Genomic DNA, 26,201 nt, shown 5'->3' with positions numbered 1-26,201 from the left:
GTAAATGTTGCAATTTATAAATAAAGGTTTATAAAATTCCAAAGAAAGGACTATATATATATATATATATATATATATATATATATATATATATATATATATATATATATATATATATATATATATATATATAAAACAAAGTGCAAAGCCATTGATACAAGTTCAGTAAATTATTTAAATTTGGAACACAGCGTCATCGTTTTCACAGCTTTTTGGTTGTTAGAGGTAGAAAATGTTTTAACGTAGAGTTCTAAATCTTTTTTTAAAGGCACAAAAAACAGGTCGGGTATTGAGAAACTTACATTTATGAATATAAAACTTAGCCAATAGTTTGATAAGGTGTTTCTTTTCCATCCTGTGGAGGGCGCCATCCAAAAAAACCCAATAAACACGCGAATGTTCTTAGTTGCCCTGAGATATGCCCGATTACAACTCAGTTAAAAGCACCAAATTAGGTTATGAATCAAACAAGTTACAATTTTTCCAAAACAATATACTATAATATATATTATTCTATGGGTGATTATGTTCACGTATATCACTTGTTGTGTCCTGAAACTTAAAAGTCTTTGAACTTTTACCGGCGCAGACAGAGGCGCCCGTGGCTCAAGTCAGACCGCCAAAATTTAAGTGAGAAAAAAGACTGGCGGGCACGGCGTCTTCACTTGTAAACAAGTCGGTCCTCTCCCAAGCCTCTTCCCACTCTAGAACCGCGTCCAACACCGTAACAATTCGGTCTTCTCTCAAGCGTCTTCCCACTCTCGAACCGCGTCCAACACCGTAACAATTCGGTCTTCTCTCAAGCGTGTTCCCACTCTAGAACCGCGTCGAACACCGTAACAAGTCGGTCTTCTCCCAAGTGTGTTCCCACTCTAGAACCGCGTCGAACACCGTCAAAAAAGTCACACGAAGACCGGGGAACGGCTTTGAAATGCACATCAAGTCCATCATCATCGAGGGTTTCAAATCCTACGCGCACCGGACTGAGATCAACGGCTTCGACCCGCTTTTCAACGCCGTCACCGGACTGAACGGCAGCGGCAAGTCGAACATTCTGGACTCCATATGTTTCCTGCTGGGCATTACCAACCTTTCCCACGTGAGTGTCCTTCTATTACCAGTGCCACTGGCGGGAATGTTTTAAAAAAAAAGGACGTTTGTGCTATAAACTCGCGGCCAGGTTCGTGCATCCAACCTGCAGGACCTGGTCTACAAGAACGGGCAGGGCGGCATCACCAAGGCGACCGTGTCCATCACCTTTGACAACTCCAACAAGAGCCAGAGTCCTTTGGGCTTTGAGACGCACGACGAGATCACAGTCACCAGACAGGTGGGGGAAACACGCACACACAAAAACACGGTGAAGGTGAAATGTCAGTCTGAATCTAGAATGCAAAATAAGCCATCATAGTGTTTTGATTGATTGAAACTTTTATTAGTAGATTGCACAGTGAAGTACATATTCTGTACAATTGACCACTAAAACATTTGTATGCACGTTAGAGATGCGCGGATAGGCAATTATTTCATCCGCAACCGCATCAGAAAGTCGTCAACCATCCGCCATCCACTCGATCTAACATTTAATCAGAACCGCACCCGCCCGTTGGTATATATCTAATATAGACGATGCAAGGCATTAGTGAGGTTATAAAGCTTTTGCCTGTTAAAGAAAGGAGACTGATCCAATGCAGCACAGACATTCGCATGCCACGCTGTCACGGCCCAGACGCACACCAGTGCGCAATCATATGGGAGCCGCGCTGAGCGCACCTCCAAGCGCGTCTCGCTGCCTACTCAGTGGCCTAGTGGTTAGAGTGTCCGTCCTGAGATCGGTAGGTTGGGAGTTCAAATCCCGGCCGAGTCATACCAAAGACTATAAAAATGGGACCCATTACCTCCCTGCTTGGCACTCAGCATCAAGGGTTGGAATTGGGGGTTAAATCACCAAAATGATTCCCGGGCGCAGCCACCGCTGCTGCCCACTGCTCACCTCACCTCCCAGGGGGTGATCAAGGGTGATGGGTCAAATGCAGAGAATAATTTCGCCACACCTAGTGTGTGTGTGACAATCATTGGTACTTTAACTTTAACTTTAACTTGTATGGGCCCGACGCTCCAGCGCCATCCATTTTCAGGGCTAGTTGATTCGGCATGTGGGTTGTTACACACTCCTTAGCGGGTTCCGACTTCCATGGCCACCGTCCTGCTGTCTATATCAACCAGGGTGAGCCCCACCCTTTTCGTGAGCGCACTGCGCGCAGAGTGACCCTTGTTACGCGCCCCCGGCAACAGGGGTGGCGGGCAGGTAAGCTGCGCGGGCGGAGCGCGCGGAGTGACCCCTGTTACGAGCCCCCGGCCACGGGGGTGGCGGGCAGGTAAGCTGCTTACCTGCTGCGCGTGACGCCGGCCGCGGCGAAGGCGGACGAGGCGGGGTGTCGGTGCGGTGGGCGCGGTGGTGACCCTGGACATGCGTCGGGCCCTTCTCGCGGATCGCCTCAGCTACGGCTCCCGGTGGGGCCCTCTCGGGGGAAGGGGCCTCGGTCCCGGACCCCGGCGAGGCGTCCCTTCTCCGCTCCGTAAAAGTGTCCATCTCTTTTTTTTTTCTTCTTCTGTTGTGGCATATGCTGCAGGTGCCTGCTCGTTTTTCGTATGTGGGTAACAACATTTAACTATGTATATATATTTCCGAATTGGTTTAACTGCCACCCGCCTGAATCTATTTAAAATCTTTTTTTTTTTATTTCAACCGCCCGACCCGACCCGCGGATAAAATCTACTTTTTTAAAATTTCATCCGCCCGATCCGCGGATAATCCGCGGACTCCGCGGTTGTGCCCGCAAACCGCGCGTCTCTAATGCACGTACAACGCTTAAGACCTTCAGTATATCAGTATGTGGAATTAAATTATGGAATGGATTAAGCAAAGCAATCAAACAATGTACTAATATGATTCACTTCAAAAAACTCTTCAAACTTAAAGTGTTTACAAAGTATAAAGAAGAAGAACCATGATAAACATTCTGTATTTATTTAACTCATCCATTCTTTCATTCTTTCACTCACAAACTAATCTTACTTATCTCAACATATGAAATGTAACTTACTTCACCAATTATTATTTATTTACTTATTTTTATTGTGATTACTTATGGAGTATATTGTGAATAAATTGAGAACAGGAAGTGAACAAAAGTTTTAGCAACTGTTATGTAAAAGAAAAGGGGTAGGATTAAATAAGCTCTGCTTCTTCCTACTCCTTTTCGAACATGTTGAAAAGAGAAACTGGAGATTGTGATGTATCATGCTGTATGATTGCATGTTCGAAATAAACTCAAACTCAAACTAAATGGTAACACCCCAATAAGTTTTTCAACTTGTTTCAGTCGGTGTCCACTTCAATTGATTCATGATACAGATATATACTATCATCATCAAAATCAGAATCGTTTTATTGCCGTTGTTTGAGAACAGGTTCACAAACTAGGAATTTTTCTTGGTGCAACATATAACACAGATTTGGTAATAACAAGAGCTGTAACTGAGCTATCAGATCTTGTTATATACTTAGAAGGAATTGAAAGGAGCTACTGTTAGGAGTTATGGTTCATGTGCCTGATGGCCGAGGGGAAAAAACTGTTCAGGTGGCGTGAGGTGTGGGTCTGGATGGACCGTAGTCTCCTGCCTGAGGGTAGAGGGGAGAATAGTTTGTGTCCAGGGTGAGAAGAGTCAGCTGTGATCCGACCCACAAGCCGCGGGTTGCCGACCCCTGTCCTAGTGGTTCAGTACAACAGTTTGGCCAACACAAATAAACAGGAGTGATACCTCGCACATCGAATACACAATCTTCACAGCCTGCGTTCAACTGGATGAGATGACAAAACTTTATAGCTAGTATTGATGTTATCTGAACACTGATACAGTTTGCAGTTAAAGTAAACAAAGAAAATGACGTTAAACCAAGCGCTTGGCTCCGTTTACCGTATTTTCCGCACTATAAGGCGCACCTAAAAACCACAATTTTTCTCAAAAGCTGACAGTGCGCCTAATAACCCGGTGCGCTTTATTACGATTCATTTTCATAAAGTTTCGGTCTCGCAACTTCGGTAAACAGCCGCCATCTTTTTTCCCGGTAGAACAGGAAGCGCTTCTTCTTCTACGCAAGCAACCGCCAAGGAAAGCACCCGCCCCCATAGAACAGGAAGCGCTTCACCCGCCCCCATAGAACAGGAAGCGCTTCACCCGCCCCCGGAAGAAGAAGAAAAAACGCGCGGATATCACCGTACGTTTCATTTCCTGTTTACATCTGTAAAGACCACAAAATGGCTCCTACTAAACGATCCGGGTCATAAAAAGACGCAATCTCTCCATCCGCACACGGATTACTACCGTATTTCACAGCAACTGAACCGCACTGTGGAACGGGAGCACGTACGGTGAATATTCGCTCCACAGGGAATGAGAAGTCATCCTTCACTGTGGTTCTAGCTTGCCATGCTAACTTCCACTCATGGTGATATTCAAAAGGAAGACCTTGCCAAAAGAGACCTTTCCAGCCGGCGTCATCATAAAAGCTAACTCGAAGGGATGGATGGATGAAGAAAAGATGAGCGAGTGGTTAAGGGAAGTTTACGCGAAGAGGCCGGGTGGCTTTTTTCACACAGCTCCGAAGGCGAACACACCTTCACTAAGACGGGCAGACAGCCTCGGACGACATACGCCAACATCTGCCAGTGGATCGTAAATGCTTGGGCAGATATTTCGGTCACAACTGTGGTCCGAGCTTTCCGGAAGGCAGGATTCACAGAACAACAGCGACACTGACTCCCGATGACTTCTACGAGACGGAACCGGCCATTTTGGATCCCACGCTAGCGCAACTTTTCAATTCGGACACCGAAGACGAAGAATTCGAAGGATTTACGAATGAAGAATAACTTCAGAAGGTGAGCGCTATGTTTATTTTGTGTGTTGTGACATTAACGTTCGAGCAACATTACCGGTATGTTGCTATTGCTCTACACCATTTTGAATTTTACTATGTTTGTGATTGCACATTTGTACATTTTGGGACAGAGTTGTTAGAACGCTGGTTTTCAATATATTATTAAAGTTTGACTGAACTATCTGACTGTTTTTTTGACATTCACTTTAGCGCAGCGTTTTTTTGACATTCACTTTAGCGCAGCGTAGGCGCGGCTTTTAGTCCGGGGCGGCTTATTGGTGGACAAAATTATGAAATATGTAATTCATAGAAGGTGCGGCTAATAATCCGGTGCGCCTTATAGTGCGGAAAATACGGTACTCCGAGGGGAAATCTCGTCCACCATGATTATCGAGCCAAACGACGCTAATGCGCATGCGCCTGACTTCCTGTTGCCTAAAATGCATTAATAAATGACGTTTTTTCGGTAATTAAAACATTTCACTGTATTACTAACCGTTTGGAATTTTATTGAAATGATCATTATACTGTTTATTGTTACATCCCTCGTCCATTAATAAGTGTCTCCAATATTGTCCACACCTGTCTCCATCTAAACACAGCAGTGCATTCTTAAACACACGGCAGGAAGCGCATGAAAATGACGTTAAACCAAGCGCTTGGCTCTGTTTACTACGAGAGGAAATCTCGTCCGCCATGATTATCGAGCCAAACAACGCTAATGCGCATGCGCCTGACTTCCTGTTGCCTAAAATGCATTAATAAATGACGTTTTTTCGGTAATTAAAACATTTCACTGTATTACTAACCGTCTGGAATTTTATTGAAATGATCATTATACTGTTTATTGTTACATCCCTCGTCCATTAACAAGTGTCTCCAATATTGTCCACACCTGTCTCCATCTAAATACAGCAGTGCACTCTTAAACACACGGCGGGAAGCGCGGGAAAATGACGTTAAACCAAGCGCTTGGCTCCGTTTACTCCGAGGGGAAATCTCGTCCACCATGATTATCGAGCCAAACGACGCTAATGCGCATGCGCCTGACTTCCTGTTGCCTAAAATGCATTAATAAATGACGTTTTTTCGGTAATTAAAACATTTCACTGTATTACTAACCGTCTGGAATTTTATTGAAATGATCATTATACTGTTTATTGTTACATCCCTCGTCCATTAATAAGTGTCTCCAATATTGTCCACACCTGTCTCCATCTAAACACAGCAGTGCATTCTTAAACACACGGCAGGAAGCGCATGAAAATGACGTTAAACCAAGCGCTTGGCTCCGTTTACTACGAGAGGAAATCTCGTCCGCCATGATTATCGAGCCAAACAACGCTAATGCGCATGCGCCTGACTTCCTGTTGCCTAAAATGCATTAATAAATGAAATTTTTTCGGTAATTAAAACATTTCACTGTATTACTAACCGTCTGGAATTTTATTGAAATGATCATTATACTGTTTATTGATACATCCCTCGTCCATTAACAAGTAAAAAGTCAAGGGCGGTCACGGAATGTTCTTGCCGCGATGTTGGTCATTTTTTTAGGGCATGATGGCAAATGACGAGGGCGGTTGTGAATTTTGCTGCGGTTGCCGTGGTTAAATTCAAGGCCTGTATGTGTGTGTGTGTGTGTGTGTGTGTGTGTGTGTGTGTGTGTGTATATATGTGTATGTATGTAAACGGGTGTTCTTAGTTCGCATGTATATCAACACTAAAGATGTCATGTGATGTTTTCTCCGTCTTATGTCTGCTCGTAATGCAGTATATATTTTGTTGTTACTCTTGCAAATAACTGTTCTTCTCCAAGATTGTCATCGGCGGCCGGAACAAATACCTCATCAATGGCGTCAACGCGAACAACACCAGAGTGCAGGACCTCTTCTGCTCTGTTGGCCTCAATGTCAACAACCCACATTTCCTCATCATGCAGGTCAGTCTTCTGTGTGCTTGTTTAACTTGGTTTCTGTCAACATCAAATAAACTAACAAGCACTTTTTAAACAATCTGGCGTTTTAGGGAAGGATCACCAAAATTCTAAACATGAAGCCACCAGAGGTAACGTCACAACACCTTGGAACACCTGATGTTTGGACTGTCTTACCGATTCCTCCGTTGTCTTCTTGCAGATTTTGGCCATGATCGAAGAAGCTGCAGGGACCAGGATGTACGAGTGTAAAAAGATTAGTGCCCAGAAGACCATTGAGAAGAAAGAGGCCAAGCTGAAGGAGATTCACACTGTATGACTCTTCTCATTCTCAATGGACAGCATCTAGAACAAGTGGTCTCATTTTTATTTTGCTTGTTTCTTTAGATTCTTGATGAAGAAATTACACCAACTATGCAGAAACTACAAGAGGTAGGCTAAGTTTGACTTAACTTAAATTAAGTCTTATGTTAAAAATCATTGGTGTGTATTTAAGGTGCCTGATTATTGCAGCTATATATGTCACCATTCGAAAATTGTCTAATATAAAACATAAGAAGACAACTATACAACTTTTTCACATGAATATACATATGTATCCTAAAAGGGAGCATGATAATTTTCACATTACTTTATATTTAATTTTATACTTATAAATGGTATAACCAGACTATAGCGCACATGTATAAAAGCCGCACAAACTAAATAAAAAAAATAAAAATAGATTTTCCTGTGATGAGGTAGCGACTTGTCCAGGGTGTACCCCGCCTTCCGCCCGAATGCAGCTGAGATAGGCTCCAGCGACCCCAAAAAGGACAAGCGGTAGAAAATTGATAGATGGATGGATTTTCCATATATTAGCCGCTCCGGACTATAACTAGCAGATATATAGGTTGTGAAATTATTTATTTACACATAAATATTTTGTAAATGTTTATTTACATACCGTATTTTTCGGAGTATAAGTCACTCCGGAGTATAAGTCGCACCTGCCGAAAATGCATAATAAAGAAGGAAAAAAACATATATAAGTCGCACTGGAGTGTAAGTCGCATTTTTGGGGGAAATGTATTTGATAAAAGCCAACACCAAGAATAGACATTTGAAAGGCAATTTAAAATAAATAAAGAATAGTGAACAAAAGGCTGAATAAGTGTACGTTATATGAGGCATAAATAACCAACTGGTATGTTAACGTAACATATTATGGTAAGAGTCATTCAAATAACTATAACATATAGAACATGATATACGTTTACCAAACAATCTGTCACTCCTAATCGCTAAATCCCATGAAATCTTATACGTCTAGTAGAGATGCGCGGTTTGCGGGCACAACCGCGGAGTCCGCGGATGAAATTTAAAAAAATTAGATTTTATCCGCGGGTCGGGTCGGGTCGGGTGGTTGAAATAAAAAAAAATTAGATTTTAAATAGATTCAGGCGGGTGGCAGTTAAACCAATTCGGAAATATATATACATAGTTAAATGTTGTTACCCACATACGAAAAACGAGCAGGCACCTGCAGCATATGCCACAACAGAAAACAAAAAAAAAAGAGATGGACACTTTTACGGAGCGGAGAAGGGACGCCTCGCCGGGGTCCGGGACCGAGGCCCCTTCCCCCGAAAGGGCCCCACCGGGAGCCGTAGCTGAAGCGATCCGCGAGAAGGGCCCGACGCACGTCCAGGGTCACCACCGCGCCCACCGCACCGACACCCCGCCTCGTCCGCCTTCGCCACGGCCGGCGTCACGCGCAGCAGGTAAACAGCTTACCTGCCCGCCACCCCCGTGGCCGGGGGCTCGTAACAGGGGTCACTCCGCGCGCTCCGCCCGCGCAGCTTACCTGCCCGCCACCCCTGTTGCCGGGGGCGCGTAACAGGGGTCACCCTGGTTGATATAGACAGCAGGACGGTGGCCATGGACGTCGGAACCCGCTAAGGAGTGTGTAACAACCCACCTGCCGAATCAACTAGCCCTGAAAATGGATGGCGCTGGAGCGTCGGGCCCATATACCCGGCCGTCGCCGGCAGCGAGACGCGCTTGGAGGTGCGCTCAGCGCAGCTCCCATATGATTGCGCACTGGTGTGCGTCTGGGTCGTGACAGCGTGGCACGCGAATGTCTGTGCTGCATTGGATCAGTCTCCTTTCTTTAACAGGCAAAAGCTTTATAACCTCACTAATGCCTTGCATCGTCTATATTAGATATATAACAACGGGCGGGTGCGGGCGGATGCGGTTCTGATCAAATGTTAGATCGGGTGGATTGCGGATGGTTGACGACTTTCTGATGCGGTTGCGGATGAAATAATTGCCTATCCGCGCATCTCTAACGTCTAGTCTCTTACGTGAATGAGATAAATAATATTATTTGATATTTTACGCTAATGTGTTAATCATTCCACACATAAGTCGCTCCTGAGTATAAGTCGCACCCCCGGCCATACTATGAAAAAAACTGCGACTTATAGTCCGAAAAATACGGTACCTTAATGGTCTCCAAACGGTGTCTGTAACACGGTAGTAAAACGGCTGATCAAACAAAACAGAAGTCATGGTCATGGACCCACTAGCTGTGCAAACTCGCTCTCCAATCAGCTAAATAGACTCAATAACTCCATGGTGACGTTTTGGTGAATTTACAGAGGAATTTGTGAAACTAAAACAATACAAAAAGAATGCCATTGTACGTTAATACTAACAGAGACACTAGTTAACGTGTTATTTCGTATTAGAGAATGCTAACGAAACTTGCTGGATAAAATTACGATAGCAGGTACAAATATGCATGAAAACACTCCTACAGACATCACACATGGGACGGTTTAGTAAGTAAGAGTTGTTTTAGTTATATTGTAAAACTTACAAACCTTGCTTGGCGTGATGAATGAAGAATCCATACGAGTAAAAACGCTATGGACGGCGATAAGACGACAAAGCACTTCTACTACTGGTTGAAAGCTCACTCTAAACCAGTGCTTCTCAATTATTTTCTGTCTCACACCACTTGGAAGAAGAAAATATTTTGCAGCCCCCCCCACTCTCCACCGTGACTATAAATAATATAATTTGTCTATAAAATTGTTATAACTATACCTCTGCATAAGCTTGTTAACATTAAAGGAAACAACACACAGGTCTTTTCTCGTCTCCCACAGTGGTTACAGTGAAGCCAAGTGCCACAAAATAAACATGTTCTCGAAGGTCACACGCGCCCCCCCCCCCCCCCCCCCCCCCAGCAATAGCACACATAACATACCTATTCAGTGTCTTGGCTTGTTTTTTTAAAAACTATTTGCATTATGGCCGTCAGCGAAGAAAAATCCATAAATCAGCATCACCTTTTTTTAAGCCGCAGGGTTCAAAGTGTAGGAAAAAAGTAGCTGCTAGTAGACCACAAGGAAGTGTGTTAGCTCATTAGATTCGCCATTGGTCCTTTTTAAATGTGTTCTCCATCTGCCAATGGAAGTTTTAATTGCATCTCTTTTAGTCTTTTTCTCAAGTAAATAGGTGAATAAAACATAGAAAAAACTTTAATTTGTTGTGTGAAAAAGAAGTCCGAGCCATTTCCCTTCTGCAGGAGCGATCGTCATACCTGGAGTACCAAAAGCTGATGCGTGAGATCCAGCACCTGTCGCGCTTGTACGTGGCCTGGTTGTTTGTGTGTGCCGAGGAGACCAAGCTGAAGTCTGCAGAGAACCTGAAGGTGATGCAGGACAACATTGCCAAGATGCAGGCCGCCTTGGCCGAGAACGAAGGCAAAGTGCGGGAGCTCTCCGCCCAGATTGAGCAACTGGAGGCCAAACGAGACCAGGTACACTTATTGTCTGTGTACCATAGTGCTTAGGTGCAGGGGACGAGACAAGATACTTAACGTTTGAACTGGAAAACTTTGTTATTTTTTGCAAATATTAGCTCATTTGGAATTTGATGCCTGCAGCATGTTTCAAAAAAGCTGGCATAAGTGGCAAAAAAGACTGAGAATGTTTAGGAATGCTCATCAAAGACTTATTTGGAACATCCCACAGGTGAACAGGCTAATTGGGAACAGGTGGGTGCCATGATTGGGTATAAAAGCAGCTTCCATGAAATGCTCAGTCATTCACAAACGACGGGGCGAGGGTCACCACTTTGTCAACAAATGCCTCAGCAAATTGTTTAAGAACAACCTTTCTCAAGCAGCGATTGCAAGGAATTTAGGGATTTCACCATCTACGCTCCGTAATATCATCAAAAGGTTCAGAGAATCTGGAGAAATCACTGCACGTAAGCCATGATATTACACACCTTGGATCCATCAGGCAGTACTGCATCAAAAAGCAACATCAATGTGTAAAGGATATCACCACATGGGTTCAGGAACACTTCAGAAAACCACGGTCAGCAACTACAGTTCGTAGCTACATCTGTAAGTGCAAGTTAAAACTCTACTATGCAAAGCCAAAGCCATTTATCAACAACACCCAGAAACGCTTTGCTGGGCCCGAGCTCATCTAAGATGGACTGATGCAAAGTGGAAAAGTGTTCTGTAGTCTGACGAGTCCACTTTTCAAATTGTTTTTGGAAACTATGGACGTCGTGTCCTCCGGAACAAAGAGGAAAATAACCATCCAGATTGTTCTAGGGTCAAAGTGTAAAAGGCAGCATGTGTGATGGTATGGGGGTGTATTAGTGGCCAAGACATGGGTAACTTACACATCTGTGAAGGCACCATTAATGCTGAAAGGTACATACAGCTTTTGGAGCAACATATGTTGCCATCCAAGCAACGTTATCATAGACGCCCCTGCTTATTTCAGCAAGACAATGCCAAGCCACGTATTACAACAGCCATGCTTCATAGTAAAAGAGTGCGGGTACTAGACTGGCCTGCCTGTAGTCCAGACATTGAAAATGTGTGAAGGCTAAAATATGAGAAGGGAGACTGTTGAACAACTTAAGCTGTACATTAAGCAAGAATGGGAAAGAATTCCACTTCAAAAATGTGTCTCCTCAGTTCCCAAACCTTTACTGAGTGTTGTTAAAAGGAAAGGCCATGTAACACACTGGTAAAATGCCTTTTTTGACATGTGTTGCTGCCATTAAATTCTAAGTTCAAGATTATTTGCAAAAAATAACAAAGTTTCTCAGTGTGAACATGAAATATCTTGTCTTTACAGTCTGTTCAATTGAATATAAGTTGAAAAAGATTTGCAAATCATTGTATTCTCTTTTTATTTACCATTTACACAACGTGACAACTTCACTGCTTTTGGCTTTTGTGTGTGTGTGTGTGTGTGTGTGTGTGTGTATATATATATATATATATATATAATTGGCCATCCCTATACAGGGGTGGTGCCACAAATAACATCATTAACATGCATTATGAGGACACATTTCTATATTTTCTATTGCCCATTACCAGCATCATGACAACTAATGACACGCTCATGTTTGCTAATGTTCAGGAAGTGAATGGAGTATTAAAATCACTGGAGGAAGCGCTGGCTGATTTGCAGCGTGTGGATGCCAAAGCTCAGAGTGCCCTGGATGTGAAGAAACAGAACCTAAAAGATGAAACCAAGAAGAGGGAGGAGCTTGTCAAGACTATGCAGGAGGTACAAAGACCACGCTCCTCTATCCTTTCTGGGAGTTGATGTTTAGCTCTTCCACCTGTCTTCAGGACAAGACGATGCTGGTGGTGAAAGAGAAGGAGGTGTCCAAGTTAACGGAGAAACTTCAGGCCCTAAAGGAGGAAGGCCAGAAGGACGGTGCAGACCTGGAGGCTGCAGAGCAGCATTTTAAAGCCGTGTCTGCTGGCCTGTCTTCCAACGAGGATGGCGAGGAGGCCACCTTGGCCAGTCAGATGATGGCCTGCAAGAATGACATGAGCAAGGCCGACACTGAGGCCAAGCAGGTGAGGACAACACGGCCTCTTGCCTCCTCCAAGACTTCTTCCACACTCCCTTGTGTCCTCCCAGGCCCACATGACGCTGAAGCACACCCAGGCCGAGCTGAACACCAAGCAGGCGGAGGTGAAGAAGATGGACAGCGGCTACAAGAAAGACAAGGACAGCCTGCAGGCCATCAGGAGCAGCAAGGAAAAAATAGAGGCAGAGCTTGCCAAACTCAAATATGAAGGTACGTAGTGTCTGTTTGAGCTTTTATTGTCACGTTGGATGATTTTGTCTTCACCTGAATGCAGACGGGAAGGAGGAGAGTCTCCTGGAGAAGAGAAGACAGCTGTCCAGAGAGGTGGCTCTTCTTAAAGAGACTTATGAGCGCCTGATGTCTCGCTTCCCAAACCTGCGCTTTGACTACAAGTAAGTACATCATCACTTGCTAGGTGGCCCCACTCCTACCAACAGTATCATCATTTGAAAACACTCTTTTAATACTATTTTTTTCACCTAAACATTGTATGGATTCAACCGGTCAAAACATTAGGTACACCTGCCAGTGGATTCAAGGAGGGCATAAAAAGCTGTTTTTAGGAGCATTAATGTCACTGCATGTCAGTTCAGTTTCAGTTTATTTGGAACATGCATACCATACAATGTAATTAGAGATGGCTTTTTTGCTCATATCCGATATTCCGATATTGTCCAACTCTTAATTACAGATTCCGATATCAAGCGATACCGATATATACAGTCGTGGAATGAACACATTATTATGCCTCATTTTGTTGTGATGCCCTGCTGGATGCATTAAACAATGTAACAAGGTTTTCCAGAATAAATCAACTCAAGTTATGGAAAAAAATACCAACATGGCACTGCCATATTTATTATTGAATATTGTTTTTTTTAACATGCCTCAAAACAGCAGCTTGGAATTTGGGACATGCTCTCCCTGAGAGAGCATGAGGAGGTTGAGGTGGGCGGGGTTGGGGGGCGGGGGGGGTTTGAGGTGAGGGGAGTAGCGGGGGGTGTATATTGTAGCGTCCCGGAAGAGTTAGTGCTGCAAGGGGTTCTGGGTATTTGTTCTGTTGTGTTTATGTTGTGTTACGGTGCGGATGTTCTCCCGAAATGTGTTTGTCATTCTTGTTTGGTGTGGGTTCACAGTGTGGCGCATATTTGTAACAGTATTAAAGTTGTTTATACGGCCACCCTCAGTGTGACCTGTATGGCTGTTGACCAAGTATGCCTGGCATTGACTTGTGTGTGTGAAAAGCCGTAGATATTATGTGACTGGGCCGGCACGCAAAGGAAGTGCCTTTAAGGTTTATTGGCGCTCTGTACTTCTCCCTACGTCCGTGTACACAGCGGCGTTTTGATAAGTACGGTAATACATTTTACTTTTTGAAACCGATACTGATAATTTTGAAACCGATACCGATAATTTCCGATACTACATTTTAAAGCATTTATCGGCCGATATCGGCAGTCCGATACTATCGGACATCCCTAAATGTAATGCATCACATATGTCCACTTGTTTCATGTAGGAAGAAGCTGAGTTTATTTAATCCTACCCCTTTTCATACCATAGCAGTTTTATCCCATTTCCTTGTTCTCTGTAACAAAACAGTGAATACATCAATAATATACCATATTAAATCAAATACATAAATAATCTTTATCTAAAAAAAAAAAAAGGGTTCCAGATGTTCATCATAATTGTTCTTCTGTGTACTTTGTGAACACTTGTAGTTTGAACAATCTCTTCAACTGAATGATATTGGTGCTTTGTTTGATTTATTTGCTTCATCCATTCCATCATTTAGTTCCACATCACGATAGCAGGTACAAATATGCATGAAAACACTCCTACAGACATCACACATGGGACGGCTTAGTAAGTAAGAATAGTTTTAGTTATATTGTAAAACTTACAAACGTTGCTCGAAGTGATGAATGAAGAATCCATACGAGTAAAAACGCTATGGACGGCAAGAAGACGAAAAAGCACTTCTACTACTGGTTGAAAGCTCGATCTAAACCAGTGCATCTCAATTATTTTCTGTCACACCCCCCTTGGAAGAAGAAAATATTTTGCAGCCCCCCCCACTCTCCAGCGTGACTATAAATCAGTGGTTCTTAACCTTGTTGGAGGTACCGAACCCCACCAGTTTCATATGCGCATTCACCCAACCCTTCTTTAGTGACAAATAAAATGTTTTTTTTCCAAATTCAAGACAAAGTTATTATATGTTTTTGGTAACACTTTAGTATGGGGAACATATTCTAAGTAACAAAGACTTAATTTAGAGTTTTTTGGACACTACGGGAACATATTCTAAGTAACAAAGACTTAAACATACATGACATACATCCATAAACGTGGACGCATGTGGAAAAAGTGCAATATATTTATCTGAACAGTAATCTATTTATTTATTTATATATATATTTATTTATTTTATATATATATATATATATATATATATATATTTATATATTACTTGTATATATTTATTTATTTATATATGCACCTTATTGCTTTTTTATCCTGCACTACCATGAGCTTATGTAACGAAATGTCGTTCTTATCTGTGCTGTAAAGTTCAAATTTGAATGACAATAAAAAGGAAGTCTAAGTCTTAATTTAGAGTAATTTGGTTAGGGTTAGGGCCAGGGTTAGAGGGTTAGGGTTATAATAAGGCCATGCTGAATAAGGCATTAATAAGTACTTAATAATGACTAGTTAAGAGCCAATATGTTACTAATTTGCATGTTAATAAGCAACTAATTAATGGTGAATATGTTCCCCATACTGAAGTGTTACCATGTTTTTTTTACTGGTGCACAAAATGAACCATGCATGAACATCACCTTGTTCAAACAACAAAACCAACACAGTGCATAAACTCACAACAAATTACACACTTGTAAATCAGTCTGACTTCTGCTGTTGTCGTATCCGTAATACGCCGATAGGGAGAAGTTTTTATTTACACGATGTGTCGGGTGTGTTTTGACCTACGCCGAACTCCTGAGGCCGACTCACCGAACCCCTTGGGTTCCATCGAACCCAGGTTAAGAACCACTGCTATTAATAGTATAATACTGCTATGCTCAAGGTTTTAAGTGTTGTATGTGCATTAGAGATGCGCGGTTTGCGGACACAACCGCGGAGTCCGCGGATTATCCGCGGATCGGGCGGATGAAATTAAAAAAACTAAGATTTTATCCGCTCGCGGGTCGGGTCGGGCGGATTAATTTTTTTTTTTTTTTTTTTTTTTGCGGGTGGCAGTTAAACCAATTCGGAAATATATATACATAGTTAAATGTTGTTACCCACATACGAAAAACGAGCAGGCACCTGCTGCATATGCCACAACAGAAGAAAAAAAAAGAAAAGAGATGGACACTTTTACGGAGCGGAGAAGGGACGCCTCGCCGGGGTCCTGGACCGAGGCCCCTTCCCCCGAGAGGGCCCCACCGGGAGCCGTAGCTGAAGCGATCCGCGAGAAGGGCCCGACGCACGTCCAGGGTCACTACCGCGCCCACCGCACCGACACCCCGCCTCGTCCGCTTTCGCCGCGGCCGGCGTCACGCGCAGCAGGTAAGCAGCTTACCTGCCCGCCACCCCCGTGGCCGGGGGCTCGTAACATGGGTCACTCCGCGCGCTCCGCCCGCGCAGCTTACCTGCTTGCCACCCCTGTTGCCGGGGGCGCGTAACAGGGGTCACTCCGCGCGTAGTGCGCTCATGAAAGGGGTGGGGCTCACCCTGGTTGATATAGAGAGCAGGACGGTGGCCATGGAAGTTGGAACCCGCTAAGGAGTGTGTAACAACCCACCTGCCGAATCAACTAGCCCTGAAAATGGATGGCGCTGGAGCGTGGGCCCATATCTGGCCGTCGCCGGCAGCGAGACGCGCTTGGAGGTGCGCTCAGCGCGGCTCCCATATGATTGCGCACTGGTGTGCGTCTGGGTCGTGACAGCGTGGCACGCGAATGTCTGTGCATTGGATCAGTCTCCTTTCTTTAACAGGCAAAAGCTTTATAACCTCACCATACCTGCCAACTTTTAAATCAGAAAAACCTAGTAGCCAGGGTCCAAGGGCCGCAGGCCCCGGTAGGTCCAGGACAAAGTCCTGGTGGAGGGTTCAGGGCTTCGCCCCCCGACGCAAAATGACTATTAGCATTCAGACAGGTTAAAATGTTGCTAAAACCATCACTTTTCTATCAGTCACAGTGACTTTTCAAAACAAAAATATTACAGCAAAAATCATATGGGTTGATTGACATGTTTATTCTGTAAGCTAACTTCAATAGTTTGAAATTATTTTGACAGTTAATGCCAGTTATCCTGTCAACCTTTCACAAGACTTCAATTTGTTAATTGAAAGTATAAATAGTATAAACACTTTTTACAGTATGTCGTGCTGTGAAATACAGCCGACAGGATTGCGCATGCGGTGCAGGAGAACAAAGGACTTCTTTCATTTAAGGTTTGTGATAAACCATCAAACTCATTCGTTAAAAGGACTCTATAGTAATATAAAGCGAATTTTTCTGGACATTATCATGCAAGAAAAGTTTATTTTTGGGATCGCGATCACCGCGTAATGATTTTTAAAGGTTGCATTACATGATTAACTGTCCCATGTGATCAGCCAGTGCGATTGGAAGTCCATGCTCAATTATTGCCTCCGTAAATAAAACTTCGGCATTTATCACATCCAAAGAATCTGTTTGGGCGACGAAAAACGTTGAAAGTTTTCCACTTGTATCGCTAGCAACGGCATTAGACTTGTGTTTTTTTGTCCCAACGTGGTCTTTTACATCGCTAATTCCTCCGTGTCCGATCGAAAAATCTTGTCTGCACAAGGTGCAATTCGCGTAGTTTTCACCCTTTTTTTAAATTTTTTTATTAATATTAGATATATAACAACGGGCGGATGGTGGGCGGGTGAAGTTCTGATCAAACGTTACATCGGGTGGATGGCGGATGGTTGACGACTTTCTGACGCGGTTGCGGATGAAATAATTGCCTATCCGCGCATCTCTAATGTGCATACAAATGTTTTAAATTAGATTTTCCTCTAAGGTTATATTGTTGAGAAGATTGTTGTACATTCTTGACTAGCAGGTTATAGTTGACATCATTTTACATGTTTGAAAATGCAGCAAATTGTTGAATTTCAATATTTGTGATTCAATAAATCAAGTCTTCTCGTGTTACCAAAATATCATTATTTCAGTTTTACTGAGATTCCAAGATAAGTCTGTTTTTGTGAAACCATCTTTTTAATTTGTTCATTTCTTCTGCCGTACTTCTGTGTTATGCGCATGTCAAGATTAGATTGAAGATAATACAGTATTTTTCAGACCAAAGGGGTTATAAGGCGCACTGTCGATGAGCGGGTCTACTCAGGTCTATTTTCATTGAAGGTGTCATATTATGATTTATTTTCTAAAAGTAAAAGACTTGTGGTCTACATAACACGTGATAGTGGTTCTTTGGTCAAACTGTTGCATAGATGATGTTTTACACATCAACTTCAAGTCCCTTTCTGACAGTCTCTTAAGGATGTGCCGTTTAGTTACGTGCCTCCACTTCGACAGCGTCTTCCCCGTCATCTTTGTTGTACCAGTAGTTTTTTTAGCGCTTCAATAGCGATACTACTGAGAGATATAAGTTAGAACTGTACGCTACTTTATATTAGAAATGGCAACAGCTTCCTCCTGTTTGTATGATCAGATTATCGCAAATCTTTAAGATGCAATGTTTAGTCAAATTTGAATAGTAGGATATCGAGACTGATTTGGTGGCATTAAATAATTCCTTCTTTATGAATGTCAAACTTGCTGGTAGGTTGGTATGGAATTGTAAATGGGTATTGGGTGGGTAGATTTTGAAATTAATTGTGTATATTATATATGATGATGTATATTTGAACAGTGGGTCCATAAGCTGTACAATTCTAAGGATGACCTTATTGCAGAATGAACTCTGACATTACCAAAATAAACAATGACGTCATATAAAATTGTCTGTAAATAAATACACAAATAAAATAATGTAATGCCTCACAAGAAGAGGATAGAGAAGAATTGACAACATTTATGCACATCCCAAATACACATCAGCAGATACCAATAGGTAAGAAAAGTTGGTTTTGCATAATATTGCGAAGCAAAACACCAGACAATGTCTCATAATAGGTGCCATTTTGGGGTCCTTAAACACACATTGCTATAAAACTCCAAACAACAATCAGTTCAGTGATTTATGTCATTTTAAAAGGGTGTGTAAAAGACCACAGCACCAACGCTACACTAACTTATATTTACTTTTTGAATTGGGGGTTAAATCACTAAAAATAATTCCCGGGCGCGGCCACCGCTGCTGCTCACTGCTCCTCTCACCTCCCAGGGGGTGATCAAGGGTGATGGGTCAAATGCAGAGAGTAATTTCGCCACACCTATTAATAATAATAATCCCTGGGATTTATATAGCGCTTTTCTAAGTACCCAAAGTCGCTTTACATGTAGAACCCAATAATCATTCACACCTGGTGGTGGTAAGCTACTTTCATAGCCACAGCTGCCCTGGGGTAGACTGACGGAAGCGTGGCTGCAATTTGCGCCAACGGCCCCTCCGACCACCACCATCATTTATCATTCTATTCACCGGTGTGAGTGGCACCGGGGGCAAAGGGTGAAGTGTCCCGCCCAAGGACACAACGGCAGCGATTTTTGGATGGTAAGAGGCGAGGAGCGAACCTGCAACCCTCAGGTTTCTGGCACGGTTGCTCTACCCACTACGCCATGCCGCCCCTAGTGTGTGTGTGTGTACTTTAACTTTATTTATTGAACAGGGGCGTCAACCTGCAGTCCACACATCTCTCAAGTGTTGCTCATGTGTGACTGCCATCTACTGGTCGCACTTATTATTACACCGTGTACTAAATACAATGGCTTCCAGGTCGGTAAGCATAACTAGAATATATCTGTACATTAGGTGCACCGCCACTGTCGTTTTTTGAGAAAATTAAAGAATTTTAAGAGCGCCTTATAGTCGAAAAATGCAGTACTTGATCTTACCTTTGTTGTGTGTTTGCTCATGGCCTGAAGCAGATGGGGAGGATCTCCTCCCCCCTCTGGCTGAGAGTGTGACCTCATGTCTAAATACGTTTCTTCACCTCGTGGTGATGTCATGGCGTAGCCAGACTACAAAACTGAACAGAGGCATCCAAAGCTAAATGCAAAATGCATGAACCTTATGACTTGACACTTTGAATTTACCATGAATTGTTTAACGTGTACCCCGACTTAAACAAGTTGAAAAACTTATTGGGGTGTTACCATTTAGTGGTCAATTGTACGGAATATGTACTGTACTGTGCAATCTACTAATACAAGTCTCAATCAATCAATCTATCAGGTGTCAAACTCAAGGCCCGGGGGCCAGATCCGGCCCGACACGTCATTTAAAGTGTCCCGCGAAAGCCTGTGAATAATGTGCATGCTTCATCTTTCTTACTAAATGTTTTCATTGTTTCCATTTTGACAGAATTTCTTTTTACGTAATACATGAAATTTCATATGTTTTAAACGTTGATATATGTACAAATATTCAATTGTTATTGGTGTAAATCTTTGGGCACCTCGCCGTTCCATTGCCATTCTTGGGGTGAGGATTTGATTCACAATTGATACTCGATTCAACACGATTCTCCATTCAAACTGATTTTTGCAATGTATTATTTAGTATAATAATAATAACACCTTAACAACACATACACGCACCAAGTAAGCATAGAGATGGCTTAAAAATGTTTTGTTTTTTTAATTAATTCATCAAAAAAAAAAAAAAAGATTTTTGAAAATTACAAAAAAAAAATCATGATTCGCATGTGATAAGAAACAATTTTTAGCACCTCTAATTACCCCTAAGCAAGTTATCCATCAATTTGTACCGTATTTTTTGGACTATAAGTCACAGTTTTTTTCATAGTTTGGCCGGGGGTGCGACTTATACTCAGGAGCGACTTATGTGTGAAATGATTAACACATTAGCGTAAAATATCAAATATTATTATTGATCTCATTCACGTAAGAGACTAGACGTATAAGATTTCATGGGATTTAGCGATTAGGAGTGACAGATTGTTTGGTAAACGTATAGCATGTTCTATATGTTATAGTTATTTGAATGACTCTTACCATAATATGTTACGTTAACATACCAGTTGCTTATTTATGCCTCATATAACGTACACTTATTCAGCCTGTTGTTCACTATTCTTCATTTATTTTAAATTGCCTTTCAAACGTATATTCTTGCTGTTGGCCCCCACAAATGCGACTTATACTCCAGTGCGACTTATATATGTTTTTTTCCTTTTTTATTGTGCATTTTCGGCCGGTGCGACTTATACTCCGGAGCGACTTATAGTCCAAAAAATGCGGTAAATACACAAATCAAATAACCAAATGCATAGGCAATAATATAATGAGGCGATTATACTTTTATATTCTTACATTCACTGTTACAAGCGGCCCTCTTAGGACAGCCATGACTGAGATGTGGCCCTCCATGAAAACAGGTTCGACACCCCTGATTTAATACAACCATCTGACATTGCAACAACATTTATAAGTCAGAAAGGATGACATTCATCACAGGTCCTCTTAATCATCAGGTCCAATACCAATAAATAATAACCAAAATGATGTCTTTCCAGACACTCAGTTGAGCGCAGACCTTGAAGAGTTAGTCTTGTTTGGTGAAAACAAATACATTCTGTGTCCTATACAAGTCTTACAAATATACTCATGAATTAGAAAGTGTTTTTGAACTTCTGTAGTGACACACCTTCTGTGTGCTTCCAGGGATCCTGAACGAGGATGGGACCGCAGCAAAGTGAAGGGTCTGGTGGCGAACCTGATCTCCGTCCGCGATGTATCCTATGCCACCGCCCTGGAAGTGGTAGCCGGAGGACGGCTTTATAACGTCGTGGTCGACACGGAGGCGAGTGTGCTATTTCTACACAACTTGTTGCCGTTTCTTGTCATATTGAAGTCTTTTGTGGCTTGCTAGGTGACTGGTAAAAAGCTGCTGGACAAGGGAGAGCTGCAGCGGCGATACACCATCATTCCCCTCAACAAAGTCTCCGCCAAGACGCTGACTGACAGAGTGGTCAACGCTGCCAAGAACTTGGTAGGAAAATATTAACTACCTGGTGTTTATTTGTTTGCAGGCTTGTGATTTTTCAGCCTACGGTCGGAAATCCGTCTTTTTTTATCTCTGTAAAAATATAAAAAAATATTTTCTGTTTTCCCTCTATTTTTCTTACCTACAATGTGTGTTAAACAACCTACTCAGTGGCCTAGTGGTTAGAGTGTCCGCCCTGAGATCGGTAGGTTGTGAGTTCAAACCCCGGCCGAGTCATACCAAAGACTATAAAAAAATGGGACCCATTACCTCTCTGCTTGGCACTCAGCATCAAGGGTTGGAATTGGGGGTTAAATCACCAAAAATGATTCCCGGGCGCGGCACCGCTGCTGCCCACTGCTCCCCTCACCTCCCAGGGGGTGAACAAGGGACAAATTTCACCACACCTAGTGTGTGTGTGACAATCATTGGTACTTTAAAATCTTTGCCATACCTGCCAACAACTACGGTTTTCCCTTAATGAGTACGTTTTTTTTTTATAATCCAGTGGTAAAAACTGTGGTTTTCTATTCAAAATGATGAAGTTAAAAATGGAAGCTACATACCTGCCAACTACTCCGGTTTTCCCGTAATTAGTACGGTTTTCATCAACCTATTCCGGGTTACGGTTGCAGTGATAAAAATACGTTTTTTCCTTAATTAAAAAAAAATATTTAAAAAAAAGTTTTATTCACGAAATCGCGTAACAACAATGACAATTGACACTGCTTCCCGTAACTTCCTATCGAGCCATTCCGAATGCCATGCGCGAGGCTATTTATAGCACCGCTGCCAAGCACGAGGCCATTGTTTCCAAACGAGCGAACGATCATGGAATCAGCCGGAGAAAAATCGCAAACGAGTCTTAAACCGAAAAGAAAACTGCAGTCATTCCGTGAAGAATATTCAAAAGCCTATCCGGGAATAATTATCCGTTCCAAAAAGGGTGAAAACTACACGAATTGCACCTTGTGCAGACAAGATTTTTCGATCGGACACGGAGGAATTAGCGATGTAAAAGACCACGTTGGGACAAAAAAACACAAGTCTAATGCCGTTGCTAGCGATACAAGTGGAAAACTTTCAACGTTTTTCGTCGCCCAAACAGATTCTTTGGATGTGATAAATGCCGAAGTTTTATTTACGGAGGCAATAATTGAGCATGGACATGATATAATAAATTTGGATTTTAGCCACAAAAAGGTAATGACACCAATGTTATCTTTTGGAATTGTTTAGTACTGTTATACTGTTAAAAGTGTTTATACTATTTATGCTTTCAAGTCCAAGTTGAAGAAATCTTGTTAAATGTTGACAGCATAACTACCAAAATACAGAAGTATGTCCTTAATATTTTTGCAGTGCTATTTCTGTTGAAAAGTTAAAATGATTACATTAGAGATGTGATGTGCCACTTTTCAAGTGTCTGATGGCTTAAATTAATTTTCATTAATTTTTCATATTTTGAATTCTTTTGAAAGGCTTACAAAAAAACTACATTTGAATTGTAATTCCATGCTATTGACAGGACTATTAATTTTAATGAAGTTAGCTTACCATGTTTACAGTATGATAATTGTGATAGAAATGTGAATTTTAGGCACAGAATATGTTTTACAATTGATCAAGGCAGTAGATTATACAAGCTTGGACAGAAAGTTAATAATGACACCAATGTTTTTTTTAATGGAATTGTTTAGTACTGTTTTACCATTTGTTTACTGTAAAAAGTGTTTATACTGTTTATACTTTCAATTAACAAATTGAAGTCTTGTGAAAGGTTGACAGGATAACTGGCATTAACTGTCAAAATAATTTCAAACTATTGAAGTTAGCTTACAGAATAAACATGTCAATCAACCCATATGATTTTTGCTGTAATATTTTTGTTTTGAAAAGTCACTGTGACTGATAGAAAAGTGATGGTTTTAGCAACATTTAACCTGTCTGAATGCTAATAATCATTTTGCGTCGGGGGGCTAAACCCCCCACCAGGACTTTGTCCTGGACCTACCGGGGCCTGCGGCCCCTGGACCCTGGCTACTAGGTTTTTCTGATTTCAAAAGTTGGCAGGTATGAAGCTACGTAGCAAAGCAACTCCACGGGCAGGGGAAAACGATACATCAATGATGATTGGTTGGTTTACGTATAAGAACATCCATGATTGGTTGTTGTTTACTATGATGAGTCACCATTGGTTAAGATTAGGGATGTCCGATAATGGCTTTTGTGCTGATATACGATATTCCAGTATTGTCCAACTCTTAATTACCGATACCGATATCAACCGATACCGATATATACAGTCGTGGAATTAACACATTATTATGCCTAATTTGGACAACCAGGTATGGCGAAGATAAGGTCCTTTTTAAAAAAAATTAACAAAATAAAACAAGATAAATAAATTAAAAACATTTTCTTGAATAAAAAAGAAAGTAAAACAATATAAAAACAGTTACATAGAAACTAGTAATGAATGAAAATGAGTAAAATGAAGTGTTAAAGGTTAGTACTATTAGTGGACCAGCAGCACGCACAATCATGTGTGCTTACGGACTGTATCCCTGCAGACTGTATTGATATATATTGATATATAATGTAGGAACCAGAATATTAATAACAGAAAGAAACAACCCTTTTGTGTAAATGAGTGTGAATGGGGGAGGGAGGTTTTTTGGGTTGGTGCACTAATTGTAAATATCTTATGTTTTTTATGTTGATTTGATAAAAAAATTAAAATAAAAAAAACAAAAAAAACCTGATATCGATAATAAAAAAAACGATACCGATAATTTCCGATATTACATTTTAACGCATTTATCGGCCGATATTATCGGACATCTCTAGTTAAGATTAGTGCAAAACATTAGGGACAGGCCAATCAGAGGCAAGAGAGGGCGACATCAAAACACACATCTCAAATGACGAGGAGAGAGTCGGAGAAGAGAAGAGGGAATATTCAAGAGGGTGATTTATATATTGAAAAAACTAGTGGAAGATGGGATTCTCTTCTTTAAATGTTTCTTTTAGTGATGCAGACCAGTGTTTTTCAACCACTGTGCCGCGGCACACTAGTGTACCGTGAGATATTGTTTGGTGTGCCGTGGGAAATTATGTAATTTCACCTAATTGGTCAAAAAAATATTTTTTTGAAACCAATAATTATAATTCGCAAATAATGTGCCGTTGTAGAGTGTCTGTGCTGTCTAGAGCAGTGTTTTTAAACCACTGTGCCGCGGCCGTGAGATACAGTCTGGTGTGCCGTGGGAGATTATCTAATTTCACCTATTTGGGTTAAAAATATTTTTTGCAAACCAGTAATTATAGTCTGCAAATGATGTGTTGTTGTTGAGTGTGTGTGCTGTCTAGAGCTCAGCAGAGTAACCGTGTAATACTCTTCCATATCAGTAGGTGGCAGCCGGTAGATAATTGCTTTGTAGATGTCGGAAACAGCGAGAGGCAGTGCGCAGGTAAAAAGGTGTCTAATGCTTAAACCAAAAATAAACAAAAGGTGAGTGCCCCTTAGAAAAGGCATTGAAGCTTAGGGAAGGCTATGCAGAACGAAACTAAAACTGAACTGGCTACAAAGTAAACAAAAACAGAATGCTGGACGACAGCAAAGACTTACTGTGGAGCAAAGATGGCGTCCACAATGTACATACGAACATGACATGACAATCAACAATGTCCCCACAAAGAAGGATAAAAACAACTGAAATATTCTTGATTGCTAAAACAAAGTAGATGTGGGAAATATCGCTCAAAGGAAGACGTGAAACTGCTACAGGAAAATACCAAAAAAAGAGAAAAAGCCACCAAAACAGGAGCGCAAGACAAGAAGTAAAACACTACACACAGGAAAACAGCAAAAAAAAGTCAAAATAAGTCAGGGGGTGATGTGACAGGTGGTGACAGTACACCTACTTTGAGACAAGAGCTATAGTCATGCATGCTTGGTTATGCTTTAAAGTCATATCCAACAATTCCAACAACGACTTTTTACTGTCAACTGAGTTTCGTTTTTTAATGATTTCTGCTGGTGGTGTGCCTCTGCATTTTTTCAATGCAAAAAATGTGCCTTGGCTCTAAAAAGGTTGAAAAACACTGCTGTAGACCACGTCCAGGAAATCCACAATGTTTCTCCTTGGCCACATTTGGACAAATGTATGCGTCTGGATAAAACATTCATTTGACTTGTTTACATGTAAGACCAAATCCAAAATGG

General features: G+C 41.8%; 1 protein-coding gene across 1 annotated transcript in view; it reads left to right on the top strand.

The window, feature by feature from the left end:
- The first annotated feature begins 610 nt into the window (after positions 1-610).
- The window catches only part of smc2 (structural maintenance of chromosomes 2), a 44,264-nt gene continuing 18,673 nt past the window's right edge, over positions 611-26,201 (top strand). The window contains exons 1-13 of the mRNA XM_061976932.2: positions 611-1,099; positions 1,181-1,330; positions 6,765-6,887; positions 6,974-7,012; positions 7,084-7,194; positions 7,269-7,313; positions 10,462-10,695; positions 12,332-12,481; positions 12,547-12,780; positions 12,845-13,004; positions 13,069-13,186; positions 21,652-21,790; positions 21,860-21,979. Of these exons, the coding sequence (XP_061832916.1) occupies positions 932-1,099; positions 1,181-1,330; positions 6,765-6,887; positions 6,974-7,012; positions 7,084-7,194; positions 7,269-7,313; positions 10,462-10,695; positions 12,332-12,481; positions 12,547-12,780; positions 12,845-13,004; positions 13,069-13,186; positions 21,652-21,790; positions 21,860-21,979 (1,791 nt within the window). The 5' untranslated portion in view covers positions 611-931. The remainder of the gene's footprint in view (positions 1,100-1,180; positions 1,331-6,764; positions 6,888-6,973; positions 7,013-7,083; positions 7,195-7,268; positions 7,314-10,461; positions 10,696-12,331; positions 12,482-12,546; positions 12,781-12,844; positions 13,005-13,068; positions 13,187-21,651; positions 21,791-21,859; positions 21,980-26,201) is intronic.

Source organism: Nerophis lumbriciformis, linkage group LG16, assembly GCF_033978685.3.
Source record: "Nerophis lumbriciformis linkage group LG16, RoL_Nlum_v2.1, whole genome shotgun sequence".
NCBI classification, from domain to species: domain Eukaryota; kingdom Metazoa; phylum Chordata; class Actinopteri; order Syngnathiformes; family Syngnathidae; genus Nerophis; species Nerophis lumbriciformis.
The sequence above is the reverse complement of the archived record's forward strand: the minus strand, read 5'-3'. Positions and strand labels throughout refer to the sequence as shown.